The following is a 24,435-nucleotide window of genomic DNA, read 5'->3' as shown; positions in this document are numbered from 1 at the left end:
ACTTATTGGATATTACCTTCCACCCCAAATTCTGTGATCCAATAAAATGGCTGTCTTACCATTCCTTACACAGTATACTCAATCTCCCATCTCTGTACCTCTACACTGGCCATCCAATCTGCTTGGAATGTTCTCTCTCCTCACTTCTGCTTATAGCCTCTCTCTCTTCTTTTAAGATAAAGCTCAAGCATGCTCCATCATTTACATGAAACCTCTCCATAACTCTCCAAGTGCTAATTCCCTTCCTATAAATCATTTTATATTTAGCTACCTTGTATATATTTGTATTTATTCACTTTATATTAGTGCTTTACCCATTTGTATATGTGTTCGCTGTATTTCCCTATCAGAGTATAAGCTTCCTGTAAATAAGGATTGTTTTAATTCATTGTATTTGTATCTCCAGCTTCTGGCATGATGCTGGGAACATAGAATGATTTTGACAAGTGCTCGTAGATCAGAGACACGTCTTTTTCTTATAAGAAAGAATAAGAGAGAAGAAAGTTCAGTAAAACTAACATATCAGCATATCAGCCAAGTCAGACAGTGGATGCAGTGTTCCACACCCTTAGTCCCCCGCATCTGTAAAAAAGGGAGGGAGGTACATTTTCTTCTCTTTTCTTCTAGGCCTAGTAGCATATGTTTTTTTCCTTTTAGTTTCAATTGTTTTGTTGCTCTTCTTCCCACTTACGTATTGTGCTCAGTGTGTATTATTTTCCTAGTTCTGCTTGCTTCACTTTGTACCAGTTCATGTAAATCTTCTCACGTTTTTCTATAGTCTTCGTGTTCATAATTTCTTATGGCATGACACATTTACTCGCCACAATTTGTTAACCATTCCTCAACTGAAAAGCGCCTACTACGCATCTGTATCCCCAGTGCACTTTCCGGTAGTTTGGGTTTTAAGAATGGACCAATTAAAAATGAAAATGTTCAGTCATCTACTTTCCGTATCCCTAATCAGGCTGAGCTTGAGGAACAGAATGTCTCCTCATTAATATTCAATTATCCTAAATGCGCTGGCAGAATGCCTTTGAATCAACTCATTACAAAATATATTACTAATAGTTACCATACAATTGGTAATCACAAATATTTTAAAAGGAAGCATATTCTCTTCAATTAATATATAAACTAATTTTAAACTTTATTTCTAGAAGCAAACCCAAATCATTTTTCACAATGTTGTGTAGTAAAGGGAATTTTTTTTTAAAAAAAGTGTAACTTCTTTGCCTCTTCTAAAGGTAATTTTTTTTCCCCTTAAAGATTTGGGATTTCAATGGACATTGTCATCATACCCTGAACATGGGTCAAGATCGAGCTGTGGATATTTCTCAGATCCTAGTCCTAAAGAAGACTATACTAGTGGTAGGTTGGGAGAGGTATGTCCTTGGATGTCTTGTAGCAAAAGACTGGAAAGAAGGTAAAGAGAATGTTTTCATGTTGGGTTTCCAAATCTAAAAACAGGAGGGAGCATGGAAATGTTGACTCCCTCTGGGTCATTCATTTGCTGCTGACCTAATTGAGAGGAATTCTCAGTAGGAGTTGACTGCTTATCAACTGAGTGACAGATCAAAGAATCATAGGACTTAGAAGAACCTGGAGAAGCCATCTGGTGCCTTTTCTGGCTTGGGTGATTTGCTCCCAGAGAACATTAATGTCTGAAACAAAAGTTTTCCACCTTCTAAAAATCTTCTGCCAAGGAGGTCCTTTTTTTCCTCCCTTAGTATCACATTCCAGGGCTTCATTATTTTTAGTCAAAAAGATTTTAACACTTCTCTTCAATTCCTCCAGTTATAATTTGAGACTTTTCTTTGCTAAAAAAAAACACAAAAAGACAAAAAAACAGATATCTAGCTACAAAAGCATATTGGAATATTTTTCAGTTTGTTACATAGAGGTGGCCTTGACAAAGCACTTACTGTTTTCATGGAAACATTCCTCAACTTTCACCCCAAGGGAAATGATATTTCCTTCTTTTTTTTTCTGGAGAACTGAAGGGTGCACCAGACCCAAGCATTCTAAGGCATCACTCATATGAGGAAAATTAAAGGGGCCTGAATTTTGAAAATACTATGTCCTGTAAATTTGGCAGCACAGAAAATATTGCTTTAATAGGTAATTAGCCAGCAGTTATTCACTGTCAAATTATCATTTTAGTGGCTTGAGGGTAGTATGGTATAAACTTTCCCCCCTCCCCTCTCTTCATCAGATTCTATGCTCAGACAACTAACTGTGCCATTTGGGTGGATTTTATTAATCATAGAAAAGACCTTTAATCCAAGCACTAATGCATATAGACACATTAGCAGATGGAGCATATGGCCTATCATTTTTTTTCATAGAAATTTTGTTTGGTAGGAGGAAAAGCACAGACCAAAGTGTTCTACATAATATTATGACATAATTCTTCCATATATGCCTTACGAAGGCAGGCTGCTTCCTGTCCATGGGAGCAATCATTATGACTCATAGCTAATTCAGCAATCTGCATCCTAATCATCTCTGTGCTATCACAGACACCAACCAACATGAAATCTATGGGCTAGGCACTGTGCCTTAATCATAAAGCCCAAAAGACTTTGGGTCACATTTTGCTTCTGACCTATTCTGGTTGGTCCACCGTGAGCAAGTGAAGTATAACCTCTCAGTGACCTAGGCAACTCTCTGAGGCCATAAGTTTTAGATCTTGATATACATCAATGCAGGCAGTCCCTGTGTGGGAATTCTCTACAGCGATGAACTCATAGAAACAGACTCTCCCTTCTTCCGAAAAAAATATATGGTGAAATGACATCATTTTTCTTTAATGGCCAGCTGTGACCAATGTTTATTTGAATGCTTCTTGGAAAAGAATTGTTTCATTCTTTTCCCCACTGGAAAAAAAAATGAAAGCCTATTTCTGAGTAAGCCCCCTTAGCACAGTGCCTGGCCATAATAGGTACTTAATATTAATACTTAGAGGAAATCATTTTGTTCATTAAAAAAACTAATAGCCCATAATTAGAAGCAATGATATGATTAGAATAGTCTCATTTTAGAGAAAGAAATTTTTAAAATTGGAAACTTAAAGCCATATAGGGCCATGGAGTCCAACAAATATGTTGAAAGAAATCTAAAGACCAGTAGTCTGACTTTCTCATCCGTCATTTGGATGGTTAGCTGTCATACGCTCATGTATTTAGCATTCTGTCTCACACTGCTTTTCCTTTCCACATGCTGTTCCCTATGCTGGGAATGCCATCCTTCCTGATTGCCCCAACTTGAAAAGCTCCCTTTAAGGCTTAGCTCAAGTGCCGCCTCCTAAACAAGGCCTTTCCAGTACGCCCCCAGTTCCCACCTTCCTTATTATTTTCTTTGAATATATTTTGTATCTGCTTATCTATGCACATTTTCCCTCAGGAGAATGTAAGCCCCTTGAAGGCAAAGACTGTTGACTTCAACTTTTTATCCCCAGAGGCCAGAAGAATAACCAATACATAATAGGTAATTAGTAAATGTTTGATGAACTGCTTTGAATTGGACTGAAAAAGACTTCGGAAGGAAGCTTTGAGAATGTTGGAACAAAAATGGAAGAATTCGTCATCCTAGTTGTGGTCTTCTAAAGACACACTGGGGGTGGGGGATGGGGAGGCATGGTTTTGGCTGAGACAAATGAAGATACTTAATCTATTTGAGTAGAAATCAGGGCTGACAAGTCTGTCACTACTGGTGACCTATTAGTCATAATTGGAAAAAGCAACACAACCCACCATGAAAGTGTTTTCCTTTCAACTATAGTGGAAGGATCAATAAATTGTCTGCTATAATGTTTATTCATATTTCCATGGATTTATGAACTATATTTCCTGGAAAAGAGGCATTGAATTGGAACACATTTTATAATATCTAAGACTGGATCTCTTTTACTGGAAGAATTTAGAAGAAGGGCTAAAAGGAGACATCCTCAGTTCTGTTTGGGAAGGGGGGAGGCAAGATTGCTGATATCATTTATGAGCTACAAATGTCCGGGTGTGACATAAACAACTCAGATCACTGTCCTGAAAAGCTTAGGGATTTGAGAAAAGGAACCTGAAGACTGCAATTAAGCTAGAATACCTCCTTCCAAACCCAAGGGAAGCTGCTGCCTTTATTACTGTTTGTCCAGGAACTTGTGTCAACATGCACGAGTGAATTTAATCTTTCTGTCCACTGGTCACTAAGGAGCCACTAGCTAACTGCTAACAATTAGTAGGGATCATTTGATTAAATTGGCTATGCAATTCTGTCAAAACTATGGAACCAGTTTGTGTCTTTGTGTAGACACAAACTAAAATGTTGGTTGTTCTGGACTTAAAGTTGTATCCTGAATTTTCCTGATTGTAACGTCCACGTGCTATGGTGAAGGTTGAAGGCAAGGATGACTTGCTCCCCAAGGACATTAGTGTCTGCAACAAGAGGCACTGACCTGATGGTACTCTGAGCAATTCAAAAAGTACCTCTTGTTATCGAAAAGGAAATATGCTGAGTGCAGGGGTCATAGCCTGGCTTCCATGGTATGTCCAGGGCTAAACTCCCAGTACAGAACTAAGGTCATGGCTTTAGAGATGGAAGAGACCTTAGGAACCATGTGGTCCAATCCCTTCATTTTACAGGCGAGGAACCAAGGCTCAGAGAGGTTATGTCTTGCCCAGGATTATTTCTCAGGAGATATGTGAACCAAGATCTTCCTAACTCCCAATCCAGTACTCCTTAAATTTATTTCTGACTGGATCTAAACATGTAAAGACAAATAGATTGATGAGTAATCAGCTGGCAGATTTGATCAGCCCACCCAATGCCTCTATGTCATCTATACCACTCTGATTCAGACTCCCATCACCTGTCATCTGGACTATTGCAATAACCTCCTAATTGGACTCCCTCCCTTGAGTCTCTCACATAGCTGCCAACATGACTTTCCCAAAGCACAGGTATGACATATTAGTCTTTTATTCAAAGAACTCCAGTGACTCCCTAATGCCATTATTTTTTAGCTGATTGGTCATGTCCTACTCTTTGTGGCCGCATTTGGGATTTTCTTGGCAGAGATGCTGGAATGGTTTGCCATTTCCTTCTCCAGCTCATTTTACAGATGAAGAAACTGATACATCCAGGGTGAGGTGACTTGCTGAGGGTCACATGATGCTGGATCAGGCTCTGCTGACTCCAGGCCGGCACCCGGCACTCTATCCACTGCATCACCTAGCTGCCTCTCCCTAATGCTACTAGGACAAAATATGAAATCTACTGGTTCATGTTAAAAGCTGTTCACAACTAGACCCTAACTTACCCTTTCAACTTTATTACACGGTGCTTTCCTTCACTTGCGCTAGGATCCAGCTTCACTGGCTTTCTTGTCGTTTTCATACATGACACTCCATCTCCCATAGTGTTTTTCACTGGCCTCTCATGCCTAGAAAATATTCCTCCCTCACATCTATGTCTTAGAATCCACAAATTCCTTCAAAGCTTAGCCTAAGGGCTACCTTCTATGTCACACTGTTTTTGTGTCCTGACCTCTTTGGCAGTCTGGTGAAGCCTATGGACCCTTCTCAGAATAAGCTGCTTAAATGTACAAATAAAATACATTGATTGAAAAGAAAATCAATTACGTTGAAATATGGTTATCAAAATGTAAAAACAGTAACAACAACAATGATGACAATAACAAACCATTGTTCCCAGACCCCAGGTTAAGAACTTCTGAATCTATGTGAATCTTTAGTTAAATCTATGCGAAGGTTTTCCTGATTGCCCCCAGATTATCTGTTGTGTAGCTTTTCTTTATGTGTTAAGTGTCTTCCCTTACTAGACCCTAAACTCTATGAGGGCAGACACTGTTTCACTTTTGTCTTGTATCCCCAGGGCCTAGCTTGGGGTCTGAGAGCTTAATGAGCACTTGGTGGTTGACTGAAAGGAGTCTACTTCCTTGAATACTTTGATCTAATCTCCTTGGTATGACCACGGTCAAATCATTTAAAGTCTCTGAGTGTTCCTTTCCTTAGCCATAAAAATCAAGAAATACCTACCCACCTCCAACATTATAAAAATGAGGAAATGAGATAATATATATAGAAACACTTTGCAAACCTTGAAATGCTCTATACCATTCATATCAGTCATTATTATTTGCCTGTATAAATGGCCTCAATCTCTATGTCTCTTTTGTCTTTATTTCTCTCCTGGGGTCCTTTTCCAGTCATGTAGATTTAATCCCATCCCTGTGGCAGTTTTAAAATTCATAAATAAAATACTAAAGATATATAAGGATATACATGAATAAAATGCTAAATTGAAAGCAAAAGAGCCTGAGACCTTCATGCAATATGTAGCCAGATCCAAATAATCACTAGTGATATGGCATCTGGCATGGCTCCTTGCTCACAGTAGGTGCTCAATAAAGCTTTGCAGATTAAATTTGGAAGTCAATTTTTTGAAAGTGACCTGAGTTTGAGGATTTCATAGGGCCTCAGGCAGAAAACTTAACCATCACAGAATATAAGGTTCTTTGCAGTCATCTCATAATGGAACCATAATTCTCCCTAACTCCACAGGCTTTACTTTTTAGTTACAATAAGGATCCACTAATATTTTTCATGGTTATTGCCAATTCGAGGATATTTGCAGAAGGGAACATAAAGAAGCAGACATACTTGAAATTCACAGATAAGCCAACTTCCAAACCTAATTTTAGTTATTAGTTTTGGTCTAATCCAATACAATTCAAAAGAATCCAAAAGAATATTACAGTCATTTATTAAATAGTGCCTACTGTGTGCAAGGTACTATGCTAGCCTGGGGTACAAATATAAGCAGCAATAATGACAACAAAAATAACCCTGTGTTCAAGGGGTTTGCATCAATAACAACTTTAACATTTCTTTTTCTTTTTTTTGAAAAGAACTAGATTCCCCTTTCCTCTCCTTGCATCTTCTCTCTTCAGCACCAAACTTTAATGAAGTAAAAATAAGCAAGAAGGAATGGAAGACTCATGGTATCAACAGACAGATCATGGTACCTAGACCCAACAACACTTTGAATCCTGACTCTCTCCCTCCTCTCCAGTTACTAATATTTTCCCCCCTCTTCAAATTAGCCAGTATTTACTTTTCTGATATTGTATCCTTCAACAGAATATAAACTTCTGGAGGGCAGGGACTATTCTTACTGTCATCTTTTTTTTTTATCTCCAATGCCTAGCACAGATTGAATTAAAGAATCACCCCCGGAAATATCACCTGTGTTGAATTTCTTTAATGAGGATTTCTTCCTGATCACTGTTAGCAGGAAGCATGCTTTCCTAGATAGACTACACACTCAGGGAAACTTTTTTTCCCCTTTCACAACAAATTCATTTGGCTTTCAGCTGAAGGGATTAAGTCACTTAAATTCAGAATTATTGAGAAGATGGATCATTGTCATGGGGGGGGGAGGCGGTGTTTACAGTGTGAAGAACTTCCCAGGAAGTACAAATATGAAGTAAAATTTGGAATGGTTATATAGTGAGGGCATCGCTAGAGAGCCCACCAGGACAAAGACCAAGTCCCATCAACCTTGGGAAAGGGGTTTTGGATGGTTTTCTCCTGGGGTGCACTTTCCTCTGAATTATCCAGATAGTTGTCTCATTCTGCATTTCTACTAACTCTGTAGGCATAGCCCTGCATTGTGAGTGAAGCTATGCACTTTGAAAAATGCTGTTTTAAAATAGAAAGTATAGTATGGATTTTTAGGCTATTTCAAGATAACTGTCATTTCCTGGGGAAGGTTTTCAGATTGGGTATTAAGGAAAAAGATGACAGCTAATTAATTTCTCAGTATTTTGACGCCCAAGGTCAAATATCAGAAGGGATACTTTGGACATTTTTGGTAGTTCTGCAAACTTCTTTGCAGATTTGGGGGAGGGGAGAATCATTTTGAATATTCTAGGTTAATAATCAGCATTTCTGCAAATGGGCAAATTCAGCACTGGCTTCTGGAGAGAGGGATCAGGTAAGAAGGAGGGCTAATGAAATGATTTTAAAGGGAATATCTCCAACCAAATTTTAGCAATTTAATTCAATTCAATGAGAATTTTTAAGTGGGGCAGCTAGGTAGGGTAGATAATGTGCCAGGCCCAAAGTCTGGAAGACTCATCTTGGTGAATTAAACCTGGCCCTAGATACTAGCCTTGTGGCCCTGGGTAAGTCGCTTGACCCTGTTTGCCCCAATTTCATCATCTGTAAAATGAGCTGGAGAAGGAAATGGAAAACTATCCAGTATCTCTGCCAAGAAAACCACAAATGGGGTCATGAAGAGTTGAACAGGACTGAAAAATAACTGAACAACAACAAATGTAGACGGGTCACGGTACCAGATATTGGGGATACAAAGACAAAATGCAAAGCAGTTCCTTCCTTCACGGAGCTTACAATGGACTGGGGGAATACAACGAGAATATAGATAAGAAAATACAAGGTAATTAAATCATTATAACTAAAAGCAGCTAGCATTTACATAGGGCTTTAAGGTCTGAAAAGTGTTTTACATATATTAACATTTTATCTTCATATCCCATTTGGGCAGCTAGGTGGCAAAGCAGATAGAGCTCACTGTACCTGGAATGTGGGAGTCCTGAATTCAAATCTGGTCTCAGACATTTATTAGCTGTGTGACCCTGGGCAAGTCACATTACCTTTCTGTGCCTCAGTTTCTTCCTCTGCAAAATGAGGATAATAATAGCACTCACCTCCCAAGGTTGTTGTGAGGCTCAAATGAGAAAATATTTATAAATTGCTTTGCAATCCTTAAAGCACTATATAAGTACTAGCTAGTATTATTTTGCAGATGAGGAAACTGGAGCAGACACAGGTTAAGTGACTTGTTCAGGTTACACAGCCAGCAAGCATCTGAGGCTCCTTTGAGTTCAGGGCTTCCTGACTCTATCTGCTGCACCACCCAACTGTCTACAAACAAGATACATGCAGGATAAATTGGGGATGATTACTAGAGGGAAGGTGCTAGCATTAAGGGGGATCAGGGCAGTCTTCTCATGGAAGGTGAAATTTTAGCTTGGACTTGAAGAAGACAGGAGGTAGCAGGGATGAGAAGGGAGAATATTCTAGGAATGGGGAATAGCCAGTGAAAACACCTGGAGTCTGGAGAGACTTGTTTGAGTAACAACGGTCTCACTGGATTGGTGAGTATGTGGTGGGGAGGAAGGTGGAAGAATATTGGAAATTTAGAAGCTTGTGCAGGACTTGAATCTAAGACAGAGGATTTTATATTTGATCATGGATGTGATAGGGAGCCACTGGAATTTATGGAATGAGGGTGTTGATGACAGGGTCAGATTTGTGCTTTAGGGAGATTAAGCTGACTGCTGAGTGGAAGATGAACTGGAGTGGGAAAGATGAGTCAGGGAGACCAAACAGCAGACAGTAATAATAGTCTAATAGTGAGGGGATGAGGGCCTGTAGGAGTCAGATAGGGACATATTTCAGAGAGGTTATGAAGGTAAAATTGACAGCTTTTGGCAGTAGATGGGATATGGAGGCTGAGAGAGATTAGGATGACACCTAGTTTGAAAGCCTGGGTGACTCAAACAATGGTGAAGCCCTCGAAAGTAAAATGGACATTTAGAAGGAAGGATGGTTCTCTGTACCCCAATGTAGAGTCCCACTCCAACCTCTGTCCCTATACTCAGAAGTTTCCTAAGCATCTGAGATTCCCTTCACCACTCAGCTCCTGGCTACTGCCTCAATAAAGCACATTTGTCTTGTGAGATATTTCCTCAGGGTCTTCTTTTGTGACTTGTTCTCTAATTTGATAGACTACTTCATGCTAAGGTATTAAGGACTATTAGTAAGAAATTTCTTATTTCCACAACCCCAACAAACACCTCTTCCAACCCCCCCCCCGGTAATTTTAAGAGGATTCTTCCATGTTTCCTCCACTAAAATTCTGTTCAGATGTGTCACCATGGAAAGAAGGTGACCTGGGGGTCTTGAAGGCTATGCCAGCCCAGTATAAGCTCAGAACCATACTAGCAAGATTGAAAGGTTTCTGATACAGGCTGATGATGTCATCCAAAGGCCAAACTTGCTAGATTTGGCGAGATTCACAACCAATTTTGTCACAGGACAAAATTTTGAAATTGTCAGCCCTCACAAGTTTTAGTGGCCATTTAAGTTATGTCTGTGGATAACTTCATTGATTGAGACATGAGACTCCTTTACTCTAGTCTTTAGTGGCTCCCTGTTGCTTACCAGGCAAAATTCACACTCCTTTGCTTAGCATTCAAGATCTTCCACAATTTGGTGCCATTCTATCTTTTTTTAGGCTTGTATTATTACTCCCTCTATGTACTCTATGCCATGCCTTCACTGAATTCCCTTCAAACACATCCTGTGCTTTCCTACCTCCATTTCTTTGCTTGCATTCATCCCTATGTCTGGACTGTTTCTGTCACCATCTTTACTAGTTACTTGTTCAATTCCTACCCATCCCTCAATGTCCAACTCAAATGCTACCTGCATGAAAACTTTCTTGATCTTCCTTATCTTTAAAAACCTTTTTCCCTTAGTCTTCATGGCACAGTTTGGTTTCTATCCCTATAATGCCTTTACTTCATACTATAATTGTGTGTTTGTCCCTCTATAACATGACTACTAGATGAAAGGTTCTTAAGCTGAGGTTCCTGGAGTCTGTGAGCTTGGATGCAAAAAATTATGTTTTTACTTTCTAATCCATGAAGCAGAATTTCATTTAATTATTTAAAAACATGATTCAGAGAGAAAGAGAGAGAGAGAGAGAGAGAGAGAGAGAGAGAGAGAGAGAGAGAGAGAGAGAGAAAGAAAGAAAGAAAGAAAGAAAGAAAGAAAGAAAGAAAGAAAGAAAGAAAGAAAGAAAGAAAGAGAGGCAGAGTCCATAGACTTCCCCAGCCTGCCCAATGGGTCATCAATTCAAACAAAACTGAGAATTAGAGATAGCTTCTCATCGAATATTTGTACCACTCTCGGCATTTAGCAAGGTGCTCCCACCAAGCGATATGTAGTGAATAAATATTTGGTGAATTTAATTTTTCCACTGACAGTTCTTTATCAGCCCTTGAATTCCACCCACAGGTGATGAGCTGTCCCTTCTACCTCCGGTGACACTGTTGAATGTGGATAAATTCTTAATCTCTTTCCCTAGGGCAATTACTGTCTTCCGACTTCATGACTTCACTCCCTTTTCGGTTCAGCCTGAAGAATGGAAAGGAGGGGCACAGCATCGTGAGGACATCTTATGTGCTGCATTTTTACCTCCACAGACTCTAGTTACAGGTCATGGAACATTAATTTGCCAACCCATGCTGAAAGTTTAAATTCTTTCTCTCTCAAAAAAAAATTCAGAATTTGCAAAATGAACATCTCTTCTGTGTAAAAGAGAACATATTTGATGTTTTTGCTATTTCCTGACCTTCAGTCTCTGGCTTCCTCCTACTTTCTTCTTCTCCTCAAGAGGATCATAAAATTATAAAAGGCCTTTAGAGGTCATCTAGTCCCTTATTTCACAGATGAGGAAACTGAGGCCTCAAGAGACAAAGTGATATCACCATAGGTCCACAGATATAGAACCAAAAGGGACCGTGGAATCCGTCTAGTTCCACTCTTTCATTTTACAGATGAAAAAGTGGACTAAGTACCTTTGCCCAAGATCACACAGACATTCAGCTTCAGAGAAAGGATTTCAACTCAAGGCCTTCGACTCTGGAAACAGCATTCTCCCTAGCCTACCACGTTACATTATAAGGGCTCCTCGGCTAGTGATTTCACCAAGGTTGCTATTTCTTCATTTAGAGGCCAGTACTCAGAGTAGCATCATTATGTAATGAAGTCTAGCTCAGGCTACACTTAGGAGATTCTGGCTGTGGCTTTTGTCCCATAACATGTGAGTAAATCGGAGCTTTTGGAAAGGTAGCTGGATTTGCTTTAAGACGAAATACTTACACAGTCCAAATGTTCCATCATTTCTTGCCAAAGAAAGTTAAGTTGTGAGAACAAATTCCTATAAAAAGTTACCAATGAGTCCATATTACAGCAGACTGAATAAAAAAAAAAACAACCCTAAAAAAACAAAGATAAAGAACAGACCAGCAATGAAATGATGCAGGATATAACTGTCTCAAACTCTCAAAGCCATGGGATATGGGTAAATTGAATTAGCACCAGACAGGAAATGGATCTTTCAGGTAGAATAGAAGTTTCTCTAGAAACTGAAGACAAAAAAAACCAAGGTTGATTCTGCAAGAAATTAATTGCCTCTTGTGTGTTATAAGTTTTCAAGGGCCAACTGTACAATGTGATTATGGACTCTTAGTCTGAAGCTCTGATCTCTTCCTTTCGGGGAACTCTCTGCTCCCTAGTAGGGAGAATCCCTCCATCAATCAGATCACAACCCATCTGTACCTTACCATCTTCCAGAGTTATCTGAGGGCCCTGAAAGTTAAAATGGACTTCACTGGGGTTACACAGTCAAGGCAGATTCTGATTCTAAGGGTTTACTTGCTGTTGACTAGGCCATGTTGTCTGTGGAGACACTGGGATATGATAGACATGGATCAAACTTCCACATTCTAGTTATACACAAGACCCGATGAGGGTCAGATGGTTCAGGGTATAAATTTCACTTTTAAATGAGATATCATCATTCTTTTTAGGCCTGGTGGGTCTAAATAGTCTTACCATATGGACTAATGTACTTCTTTTAACAGTATTGGGAAAGAAACTTATATGTATTTATACACTTACATATGTGTACATATATGTGTATATGAGGGTGTGTGTGGAGAGGTGAGGGCAATAAAGGTAACGTGAGAGTAGCAAACAAATGAAGACAGGAAGAGGCAGCTGAGTGGTACAGTGGGTAGAGCGCCAGTTTTGGAGTCAGCGAATCTAAACTCAGACTCATAACACTTGCTAGCTGTGCCACCCTGGGCAACTCATATCACTTCACTGCTTAGCAAAAAAAAAAAAAAAGGAAGGAAGAAAATAAGAGAAGGAAAAAGGGTAAGGAAGTGAAGGCAACAAAAAGATAAAATTGGGGAGAGAGGATTCAATTGTAGTCACTTTCACCTTGGGGGCTCCCAATGTTTCTTCCCCCTTCCCCAGAAGAGAAGCTAACTTTTCATTATTGATAAAATACTGCTGCCCATGTTTACCTGTCCAATGAGATTTTCTACCTAATTTAGTTTTTTGATGATTTGTGCTCTTTATCCTGCCATCCATAGGGAGTTATGATGGGGAAATTCTCATATGGAATAACAGTACGGAAAATGCTTACCACATCCTGCACCCATATTACCAACGAAGTCTCCATTCACAGTGGGGTGAGTACCATTTTGCAGCTTGAGTCCTGGACAAACCTCAGTGAGTTTGCTTGGGCTCTGCATAGACGTTGTGCAGCCTGATCACTGCTAAATTGTACATTATTGACCTTTATTGCAAGAGGTTGTTTACAGCTTTGTCTTGTCAAAGTGACTAAAAGAGGACCTGGAGATTTCTCTGGGTCAGCTAATTCTCCAAGACATGCTTGTGCTTTGTCTTTTGCCACCTCAGTGTTTTCAGGGGACACTCCTTCTTTGCTTTCATTAGAACTTCCCCAAATTGCTTCAGATGGAGACTTGAGAGAGTCTTTGAAGCCTTTGTGTGAAAACTAGAACTTTTCTTGAGCATTCTTTCTAGTTTCTGCTAACCATTGCACGTATCACTTGGAGGTTGATTTTTATCTTTTCTCTATTAGAAGGGTGGGATTGAGTTAGATTTTATGATAGTGTAATGGAGCCCAAGATACACCTTTTTGCTGGAGCTAAATGGCTTGACAATTACCTTTACCATTTTGAATTCATTTCAGAGAAATTTCTCCACTGTCTAATATTTTTTAGATAATGAATATGTATTTTTTTTAAAACCAGTGTCTCAGTGTATCTCAATGACACCTTTTCTAGTCACCTCAGAGTGACCCTGAAAAAAGGATCAGTCATCAAATATGCTTTCTTCTGATCTGCTTAGGAAATCATCTATTGAGAGGGGTCACACACTTAGGGTTTTCTGAGCTGTCACTGCAAAGTCGTGAAATTTCTCCTCTCCAAAAGACTTGGCCATTCGGGTTCACTGGAATAGTCTATAGAAAGAAAGGTCAAGGTCTTATCATGGCACAGTGGAAGAGCACTGGATTTGGAGGCAGAGAACCTCAATGGTAAACCTTAATCCCCATTTGACTTTGGGCAAATCATTTAACTTCTCTAGTCTTTGGTTTCCTGATTTGTAAACTTCAGGTGGGGTTGGACCAGATGACCTCTGAGGTCCCTTCTAGCTCTAGCTATGAGCTCTAGAAAAGTCTTCAGTTACTTAGCAAAATCATGGAGAGTGTTACTTTCATGTCTTTTACCAGAGGGTAGGGGTAAGTGTTGGGGAGAGGGAATGAAAATTGCCTCCACCCATTGGATTATAGATTTAGAGCTGGGAGGGAGCTTGGAGCCTACTGAGTCCAACTCCCTAATTTTATAGATGACATAAATGAAGCATAGACTTGCCCATAGGTCACACAGATAGTAAGTGTCGGAGATGAAGTCTGAACTAAGCTATTCTTGGCTCCAAGTCCAGGGCCCTCTCTGCTATCTACCACCACTTCTATCCCACCTGGGACTTGAATGTAACTGCCTGGAGGATCAGTGTGTCCAAGAAACTTTGATTAATGACAAAAATATTTGGAAGCTTTTGCTAAGCCATATGCCTCTCCTTCGCATTCTCTTAGTGCTAGGCCCTCAGGACTCAGGATTCAGGCATGATGTTCATAGGAACAGGTATTTATAGTTGGAAGGCATCTTAGGGGTCATTTAATTCAGTCTCTCTATTTTACAGAAGAGGAAACTGAGCCCCACAAGTAACAAAAGGAAAACGGGATTCCAATCATGGATGCTTCCCTGCTCTTTGTTTTGATTCTGTGCCAGGGATTATGCTGGGTTGCTGGGGATACAAATTCAAAAGAAAAAAAATGACATCTTTCTCAAATAACTTATATTTTTGTTCTGGAGAAAGGATGTAAATAGAGAGATAAATGTCCAAAATATTCAAGGAAGGAGAAAGCCCTAGCAACTGAGGGCATAAGAAAGAACTTCCTGGAAGAAGTTGGACCTGAGATTACCCTTGAAGAAAGCTAAGGAGTATAAGGTGAAAATGCAGTGCATTCTTGGCATAGGGCACAAGTTATACAAAGGCCCAGAGGCCAGTGCTGGACTGTAGAGTTGAGGCAACAGCAACTAGGCCAGTTTACCAGCCATCGAGGGTTTGTGATGGGGTGGGGTATTTGTTTGTTTGTTTTTGATTTTTGCCAGAATTATGATTTCTTTAGTATAGGGCGCATTTAGTAAGGAAATGCCTTCTAATAATGCAGATCAGCAACTGATCTCTTTGAGATGCTCCTAAGACACTGGGAAGTTAAGTGGCTTGCCTGTGGTCATCCAGCCCAGATGTGGCAGAGGCAAGACTTTGGTGCAGCCTACCCTGGTCTTCCTGAGCCCAGCACCAACTGTCTGTCCACATTCCCACACTGCTTCTCATAAGAGGGGAGTAAGGTGACATTTCCAGATAATTAGACTAGAGGAAGATTGTCAAGAACTATAAATATCAGGGGCGGAGCCAAGATGGTGGAGTGAAAGCAGTGACTTGCTTGAGCTCTCTCCCAAATCCCTCCAAATACTCATAAAAAATGGCTCTAAACAAATTCTGAAGCAGCAGAACCCACAAAAAGACAGAGTGAAACAAATTTCCAGCCCGAGGCAACCTGGATGATTGATCACAAAGGTGTATTGCGCTGGGCTGGGAGCGCAGCGCAACGCAGCATGGGCGCGCAGGCTGCAGCAAACCTGGAGCAGGCCTCAGAGGACTGAATCGCTGGCAGCTGTGAAGTTTTCCGGACTCCTCAATCCACGAATGCCAAAGACAACTTAGAAGGTCAGTGGGAAAAGTCTGTTTCTGTCGGTGGTCAGAGAAGAAGGCGGGGTTTCAGCTTCACTCCCCAACAGCCTGGCCCAGGGTGGGGGTGGGGGGGCAGCTGCTTCCCGAGCTTCTGGCCCACAGACTGAGGGGGAATCCAGTGGATGATCAGAGAGGGATTGCAGGGATCTGTTTGCCACTGCTGAGGCAGGAATCTCTTGCTTTGCCCGTGTGTGGATCTGGGTCACAGTTCTGGGCGGCAGTGCTGGGGTGAGCAGGAGCGCTGGCATGGTGGAGCTTGTAGTGGCTCTGGAGAGGAGCCCTTCCTCACAGTTATGGGACAGAAAGGAATACCTGTGGTCACAGGCCAAGAAAGGAGTAAACACCTCTCCCCTTATCATACCACCTTGGTAGAACTGAAAATTTACAGGTCCCTACAAGTATCTCTGAAAACAGCTACACAAACCCCTGAAGCTTGGGACAGTACACTCTCCACATTGAAAGCAGACTCTTACCTTAACAAAGAGTTTAAAACTCAGGTAATTGGCTGGGATCATAAGCAAGCAGTGCAAAAAGAGTCAGACTATATTATCTTACTTTGGTGAAAAGAAGATCAAAATTGTAAAACAAGAAGGAAACAAAATCAAAGCTCCTACATCCAAAGCCTCCAAGAAAAATATGAATCAGTCCCAGGCCTTGGAAGAGCTCAAAAGGGATTTTGAGAAGCAAGTAAGGAAGTAGAGGAAAAACTGGGAAGAGAAATGAGAGTGATGCAAGAAAATCATGAAAAACAAGTCAACAGCTTGCTAAAGGAGACCCAAAAAAACTGAAGAAAATAACACCTTAAAAAACAGCCTAACCCAAATGGCAAAAGAGGTCCAAAAAGCCAATGAGGAGAAAAATGCCCTAAAAAGAAAAATTGGCCAAATGGAAAAGGAAGTCCAAAAGATTACTGAAGAAAATACTTCCTTAAAAATTAGAATAGAGCAATTGGAAGACAGTGACTTTATGAGAAATCAAGACACTGTAAAACAAATCCAAAAGAATGAAAAATTAGAAAACAATGTGAAATATCTCATTGGAAAAACAACTGACCTGGAAAATAGATCCAGGAGAGAGAATTTAAAAATTATTGGACTATCTGAAAGCCATGATCAAAAAAAGAGCCTAGACATCATCTTTCAAGAAATTATCAAGGAAAACTGCCCTGATATTTAGAACCAGAGGGCAAAATAGAAATTGAAAGAATCCACAGATCTCCTCCTGAAAGAGATCCCCAAAGGAAAACTCCTAGGAATATTGTAACCAAATTCCAGAGTTCCCAGGTCAAGGAGAAAATATTACAAGCTGCCAGAAGGAAACAATTCAAGTATACTGGAAACACAATCAGGATAACACAAGATTTAGCAGCTTCTACATTAAAGGACCGCAGGGCATGGAATATAATATTCGGAGGGCAAAGGAGAAGGATTACAACCAAGAATCACCTACCCAGCAAAACTGAGTATAATCCTTCAGGGGAAAAAAATGGTCATTCAGTGAAATAGAGGACTTTCAAGCATTCCTGATGAAAAGACCATAGCTGAATAGAAAATTTGACTTTCACATACAGGACTCAAGTGGAACATGAAGAGGTAAACAGGAAAGAGAAATCATAAGAGACTTAATAAGATTGAACTGTTTACATTCCTGCATGGAAAGATGATATTTGTAACTCATGAGAACTTTGTCAGTATTAGGGTAGTTGAAGGAAAAAATTGTATGTATGTATATATAGATAGATAGATAGAGGGCACAGGGTAAGTTGAAGATTAAGGGGTCATATCTGGAGAATAAAATTAAGGTATGAGAGAGGATGATACTCAGAGAAGAAAGGGAGAGGTAGAATGGGGTAAATTATCTCACACAAAAAAACAGAAAACAAAAGTCTCTCACAGTGGAGGGGAAACAGGGGAAGGTGAGAGGGAATGAGGGAATTTTATTCTCATAGGATTTGGCTTAAGGAGAGAATAACATACATGTTCAATTGGGTATGGAAATCTGTCTTACCCTACAGGAAAATAGGGGGAGATGGGGACAAGAGAGCAGGGGGTGATAGAGAGGAGGGCAGATTGGGAAAGAGGGCAATCAGAAGCAAATACTTCTGAGGAGGGACAGGGTCAAAAGAAAGAATAGAATAAATGGGAGGGCAGGATAGGATTAAGGGAAATAGAGTTAGTTTTTTACAACATGTCTACTATGGAAGTGTTTTGCATAACTACACATGTATAACCTATATTGAGTTGCTTGCCTTTTCAATGAGGGTGGGTGGGGAGGGAGGGAGAAAATTTGGAACTCAAAGTTTTAAAAAAATGTTTTCACATGCAACTGGGAAATAAGAAATACAGGAAATGGGGTACAGAAGTCTATCCTGCTGTACAGGAAAATAGAAGGGGAAGGGGATAAGAGAAGGGAGGGGGGACAGATAGAAGAGAAGGCAGACCAGGGGAAGGGGTATTCAGAATGCATGCCATCTTGGGGTGGGAGGAGGGGGGAGAAATTTGGAACTCAAAAACTTGTGGAAGTGAATATTGAAAACTAAAAATAAATAAATTTATATTAAAAAGAAAACAAAGAAAAAAAGAAAAAGGAAAGCTTGACCTAATTAAGTAAAATTTTGCCACCAGAATTTATAAATAAAACTCTAAGGATAACCAATAGATGTGAAATGGAAAAAAAAAGAAGTATAAATACCAATATTTGTATAAACTTCTTAGATGAACATTTATGTCAATGTGCTCTGGTCTTGTGGTGAAAGGTGCAAGTTGGCAGGACCTTGGGAACAGAGTCATCATTACTTGACCAGGTCTTCCTACTCCTGCTGAAATGTACCTGAACTGCACAGGAAGATAAGAGACTTATCCTCTTTACTCAATCTCCACTAAATTAGTCAACAAACACTTATGGGTACTAGGGAATCAAATCAGAAGTGAAACAGTCCCTGCCCTCAAGGGGCTTGTGATCCATTTGAGAGATAAGCTATTCACAAAGACAATTAAGCACAGGATATGTTCCAAATCCATAAGCCTTGATTGGGTAAACCATTATTAATGGTCGGGAATGCTCTTTTGTCTTGACCAAGGCAGCACTTGAATTGAGCCTTCAAGGGAGCTAGGGACTCAAAGAGGAGGAGATGAGGAGGGAAGGCATTCCAGTCATGGGGGAAAGCCTGTGCAAAGTCATGGAGGTGAGAGATGGAAAGTCCTATTTGGGTTTGCCTTGGGGTGGGATGCCCAAGAAGTTTGGCTTGGCACAGACTTTGTTAGGGAAGGGGATGAATAATCAGCCTGGAAAGATAGTCTTGAGCCAGATTATGAGGGCTTTCAATTTACATTTTATATGAAAAGCAAGAGGGAACTTTTGAAGCTTCTGGAGTAGGGGACAAATGTGATCAAGTTTGTGCTTTAAGAATAACAGCATAAATAAAATGCTATGGGGATAAGGAGGGGCGAGAGGATAAGGGAGGGATCTTTAGAAGTGAGGGTGAGGGAATAGGTTAAAGGTGGGGAATAAAAGGGTGTTTAGATTAATGGGAATGAGAGAACAAGGGAGGGATCTTTGGAGGGGGGGCTAGGTTAAGTAATAGGAGGGCAAGGCAGAGGGTAGAAGTAAATTAGAGAAGTTAGGAGGGATAGGAAATAAGAGATATGCACAAACACCAAAACAAAGATCAGAAGCAGAATTTGTTAGGAAAAGTATATGTCTATATGTGTGTGTATGTATGAGTATATAAGTATATGTGTATCCATATATCTATATCTATATCTATACATAAATATATCCTCACTTAATTGTAGCCTTGTGTGGGGGGGGGAAGAAAAAGTAAAAAGTGCGCAGCAGAGAACAAAAGAAAACGAACAAGGAAGCAGTGAAAAGACTGACAGCTTTCAACACAATGCAGAGTACTTATTACATAGGCTTTCTTGAAATGGATATTTTTCTGCTATATATTTTGAATCTTCTCTCACATTCTGCTGTGCACATGACATGCTTTTTTTTCTTTTCTTATTATGTATTTATGTTTCAATATTTAAGTTTGTGGATTTTTTTCTTTTCTTATTCTGCATTAAAGTTTCAGTAATTAAAAAAGAATAACAGCATATATTGTAATCAATACAATGATTACTCTGATCAGTACAATGATCCAAGGCATTTCTGAAGAACTCATGCTGAAAAATGCCATCCAACTCCAGAGAGAACTGAATTCAGAGTGCAGATTGAAGCAGATTTTCTTTTACTTTATTTTTCTTGCCTATTTTCTTTTACAACGTGGCTAATATAGAAATATGTTTTGCACGACTTCACATGTATAATGAGCATCATATTGATTGCCTTCTCAAGGGGTGGGGGAGGGGATGGAGAGAGGAAAAAATTTGGAACTCAACATAAGAAAATAATTGTAAAGTTTTTAAAAATTAAAATAAAAAAAATAATAGCCTGACAGGTGTGTGGAGGAGAGATTGGAGAGCAGGATGAATTAAGAAACTATTGTAATAGTCCAGATGAGATGTGTCGAGGGCCTGGACAAAGGTGGTTGTAGAAAATTCCATAAGGGGAATCCAGCTTTGATCTATGGGTTATTTTAGCCTGGATAGAATCTAAATATACAAAAAGAGTCATAGAGGAGAGATGAGGGAGAAACTTTGTAAGATTTGCTCTGAACACTAGGCAAGTCATATCCCTAAAATTCAGTAACTGTTGGAATTGTATTTTATTAAACAAATAGTCCTATTTTTTCTATCATTGTGGCCTGGAGAAAACATAATGAAATAATAATTCCTATTTACAGATAGAAATTTGCCTTCCAGAGCAACTTACTAACATGCAGTATTATTAGCATCTTAAGCATTCAGATGATCAGTATGGCTGATGTCATTAAAAATTCCTTAGGATGGTTATTGATGAAGAGCTGAAAATGAAGTGAGCTGAAAATGTTGAGGTACCAGAATCATGCTCGCCATGCACACCTGAGACTGCAGAGAGAATTTACCCACATATAGAGGTGCAACTGCATGTGTGCTGGGCCATCCTATGAAGTGTCTACTGATTTGCAGCTGAGAACCGTGCTAAGAACACAGAGTTTTGGCTGAGGTGGGGATACATAAAGCACATGGGAGTTTTAGAATAGTTTACAAAAGGTATGATGAGTGTGGATTGGAAATCTGTGAGTGGTCTTGGCTTCAGTGAGTAGATTTTGTGGATGGAGAAACACAGGCATCTCCATCCATAGAGCTACTCATGCACTTGAAGAACCCAGTACATTTATTAGAGGCCCTCTATGTAACACCCTTCTTCCATTTCTTATTGCTAGCATAAATGATCTTGGGCTCTCAGTAGGTGGAGTCAGTCAGTCTACGAGCACCTACTTAGCTGGAGGACTTGAGGTTGAAACCTACCTCAGACTCTTAGCTATGTGTGTGACCCTGGAACAGTCACTCACCTCTCCTAGACTCATTTTCCTCATCTGTCAAGTAGAAATAATAGCACTTGTTTCATAGAAAGGATTCAATAAGCTAATGGGTGGGTAGGAAGGAAATAAGCATTTAATAAGTGTCTACTACGTGCCAATCATTGTGCTAGGTCCTTTACAAGTGTCTCATTTAATTCTTATGACAACCCTTTGAAGGTAGGTACTGTCATTACTCCCATTTTACAGGTGAGGAAATTGAGGCAAATAGAGGTTTGAGTGACTTGCCCAGGATTACATATCTGAGGCCAGATTTTAACTCAGATCTGACTTGAGGCCCAGCGCTCTATCCATTGTGCCACCTAGCTGCCTAAAATGCTTTGTAAATCTCAAGGTGACATAAATACTATTATTATTATTGTTATCAAACACTTAAGATTGATCCAAAACTGCTGAGATTACAAAGAAGGAAGGCAAAAATTATTGGGCAGTCAGTAAGCATTTATTTGTTGTTCAGTCTTTTTTTTTTGGTGAGGTAATTGGGGTTAAGTGACTTGCCCAGGGTGACACAGCTGGTAAGTGTCAAGTGTCTGAGGCTGGATTTGAACTCAGGTCCTCCTGACCCCAGAGCTCGTGCTCTATCCACTTTACCACCTAACTGCCCCTGTCCATTTTCAGTTGTATCTGATTCTTTGTGACCCCATTTAGGTTTTTTTGTTTTTCCCAGAGATACTAGAGTACTTTGTCATTCCTTTTCCAGCTCATTTTACAGATGAGGAAACTGAGGCAAACAGGGTTAAATGACTTGCCCATGGTCATACAGCTAATACGTGTCTGAGGCCAGATTTGAACTCAGGAAGCTGAATTTTTCTGACTTTAGGCCAGGTGCTCTAGGCACTATGGCACCACATACCTGAAGCATTTATTAAACACCTACATTGTGCCAGGCATTGTGCTAAGTATTGGAGATAAGAAGTCAGGCAAAAGATAACGCCTGCCCTCAAGGTGCTGACAGATCCCCCAGTTTAATGGAGAGACAAATGAGAATAATTATGGCCAAGGAAGATATCCACAAGCTGGATTGGAGATGATCGTAGGGGGCAGGCGGGGCTATCAGGACAGGCTTCTCCTAAGCTGGTGGGGTTTTATCTGGGACTTTAATGGATCCAGAGAGCCAAGAATGAGAACATTCCAGGCATGGGAGTCAGCAGAGAAAATAAGTGGAGTCAGGAAATGCAGTGGCTTGTGTGGGGGACAGCAAGGAGGCCAGTGTTACCCGATGTCAGAGCACATGGGGGAGAGTAAAGCATGGGAATAGACTGTCGAGGTAAGGGGGGCAGGCTTTGAATGCCAGACAGAGGATTTTATGCTTTATACATTTATATTTGAGGTGATGGGGGGCCACTGGAGTTTACTGAATGGGAGGTGACACGGTCAGAGCTGAATTTTAGGAAAATTAATTTGACAGCTGAATGGGCCTGGAGTGGACAGGCCATGTTCCCAGGCAGCTCACATTCTGATGAGGGAGGCAATATGGAAACAACTATGGAAATTCAGCATATATATGAAGCATATAGGAGCTAATCTCAGAGAGAAAGCTCAAGAGTGGAGGTAGTGGTGGTATTGGGGAATGAGAAAAGGCCTCCTCCTTCAGAAGGTGGGATTTGATCTGAATTTTGAAGGATGCCAAGGGACCTGGGTTTAGGAAGACCTGAGTTCAAACCCTGCCTCAGACACTTCCTAACTCTGTGACCCCAGGCAAATCTCTTAATGTCTCTCAACATTAGTTTTCTCACCTCTAAAATAATATAAGCACCATAAAATGTGAGCTATGATGATGATGATTTTTGTTCTTGTTATTTTGAGAGGCTATGCTAGCAGAGTACACATTCTGGTGAGTCTTACCAAACTGGAGTAGACTTAAGAATGGACCCACTCTGTCAAAAGTCAGGAGGTCTCTTTAGATGAATTTAGTGAGGCTTATTACTGAGTTGTCCTTAGGGTCCTGAATTTTGTGGCTGTGGCAGCTCAGGAAGACTGTCTGCTAAGGCACAGATCATCATTAATGGAGAAAGTCTCCACAGCAACTAAGCAACTCGGGGTACCTGCCTTTGGGATGGACAGCCACTTGTTGGGAATATTGTGGGCTCAGAAATGAGCTCTTTGTCATGGCCTCTGACTTCCTAGCTCTGAAAATCAATGATTTTTGTTTAGGGAAGAAAACTTGGAAACAATCAATGTATTCTTACAGCTATTTGAAATTAGTTTCAAGATTGAACTTCCCTTCACATTAAGCCAATCCACTTTGTCTCTCTTTCAGATGGAGATGCAGACCCTGAAAAGCACCCTAGGGCTGAAAGGGGGCTCTCCCTCCCCCTCTTGCAGGGGAGACCATTCTAGGAGTTAACTCCTCTGAGACTGACACCACCGAGGGAAATCATGCTGTTACGAGGCTTTCCTTCCTGGAAGCTAGAAAAAATATTACAATGACAGGTAAAATGCCTTCTATGTTTCTGGCTGCCTTTGACTTTCTGTAGAATGTCAGACAAAGGCACTATAAAGTGAGAGTGCCTGTGGGGATGGATGATGCCTTCCTACTTAGACCTTGGAGGCAGGTGGAGGGCTGTGCATTAAGTAATGTCAGAGGGTTGGAGGGCCAGCGCCTGGAGAGAGGGGATAGGTATGGACATTTCACTGGCTTAAGAAACACCTGGATAAGGAAACTTCCCACATCAATGCAGATCAGCACATTCCCTGTAGCTTATTGTCTTGTTGCTAAGTGTCGGTTATGGGATTTGAATCCAGGTCTTCCTGAATCTAGTCTAGTCTACGGCACTAGACTTTGTTATTATTGTCATTCAGACATTTTCAGTCATGTCCCACTCTTCGTGATCCCATTTGGTGTTTTCTTGGCAAAGATACTGGAGTGGTTTGCCATTTCTTCTCCAGCACATTATACATCTGAGGAAACTGAGGCAAACAGGGTTAAGTGACTTGCCAGGGTCACACAGC

The 24,435-nt window shown here is 40.4% G+C and overlaps 1 protein-coding gene across 1 annotated transcript in view; it reads left to right on the top strand.

Moving 5' to 3' along the window:
- Positions 1 to 24,435, top strand: part of WDR49 (WD repeat domain 49) — a 115,629-nt gene that overhangs the window by 71,608 nt on the left and 19,586 nt on the right. The window contains 6 exon segments of the mRNA XM_078147652.1: positions 1,267 to 1,382; positions 11,194 to 11,324; positions 13,271 to 13,369; positions 17,379 to 17,415; positions 19,378 to 19,415; positions 23,827 to 23,916. Of these exon segments, the coding sequence (XP_078003778.1) occupies positions 1,267 to 1,382; positions 11,194 to 11,324; positions 13,271 to 13,369; positions 17,379 to 17,415; positions 19,378 to 19,415; positions 23,827 to 23,916 (511 nt within the window).

Source organism: Phascolarctos cinereus, unplaced genomic scaffold (assembly GCF_003287225.1).
Source record: "Phascolarctos cinereus isolate Bilbo 61053 unplaced genomic scaffold, phaCin_HiC Scaffold_7;HRSCAF=346, whole genome shotgun sequence".
Classification (NCBI taxonomy): domain Eukaryota; kingdom Metazoa; phylum Chordata; class Mammalia; order Diprotodontia; family Phascolarctidae; genus Phascolarctos; species Phascolarctos cinereus.
Note: the sequence above shows the minus strand (reverse complement) of the source record. Positions and strands in the feature narration are given on the sequence as shown.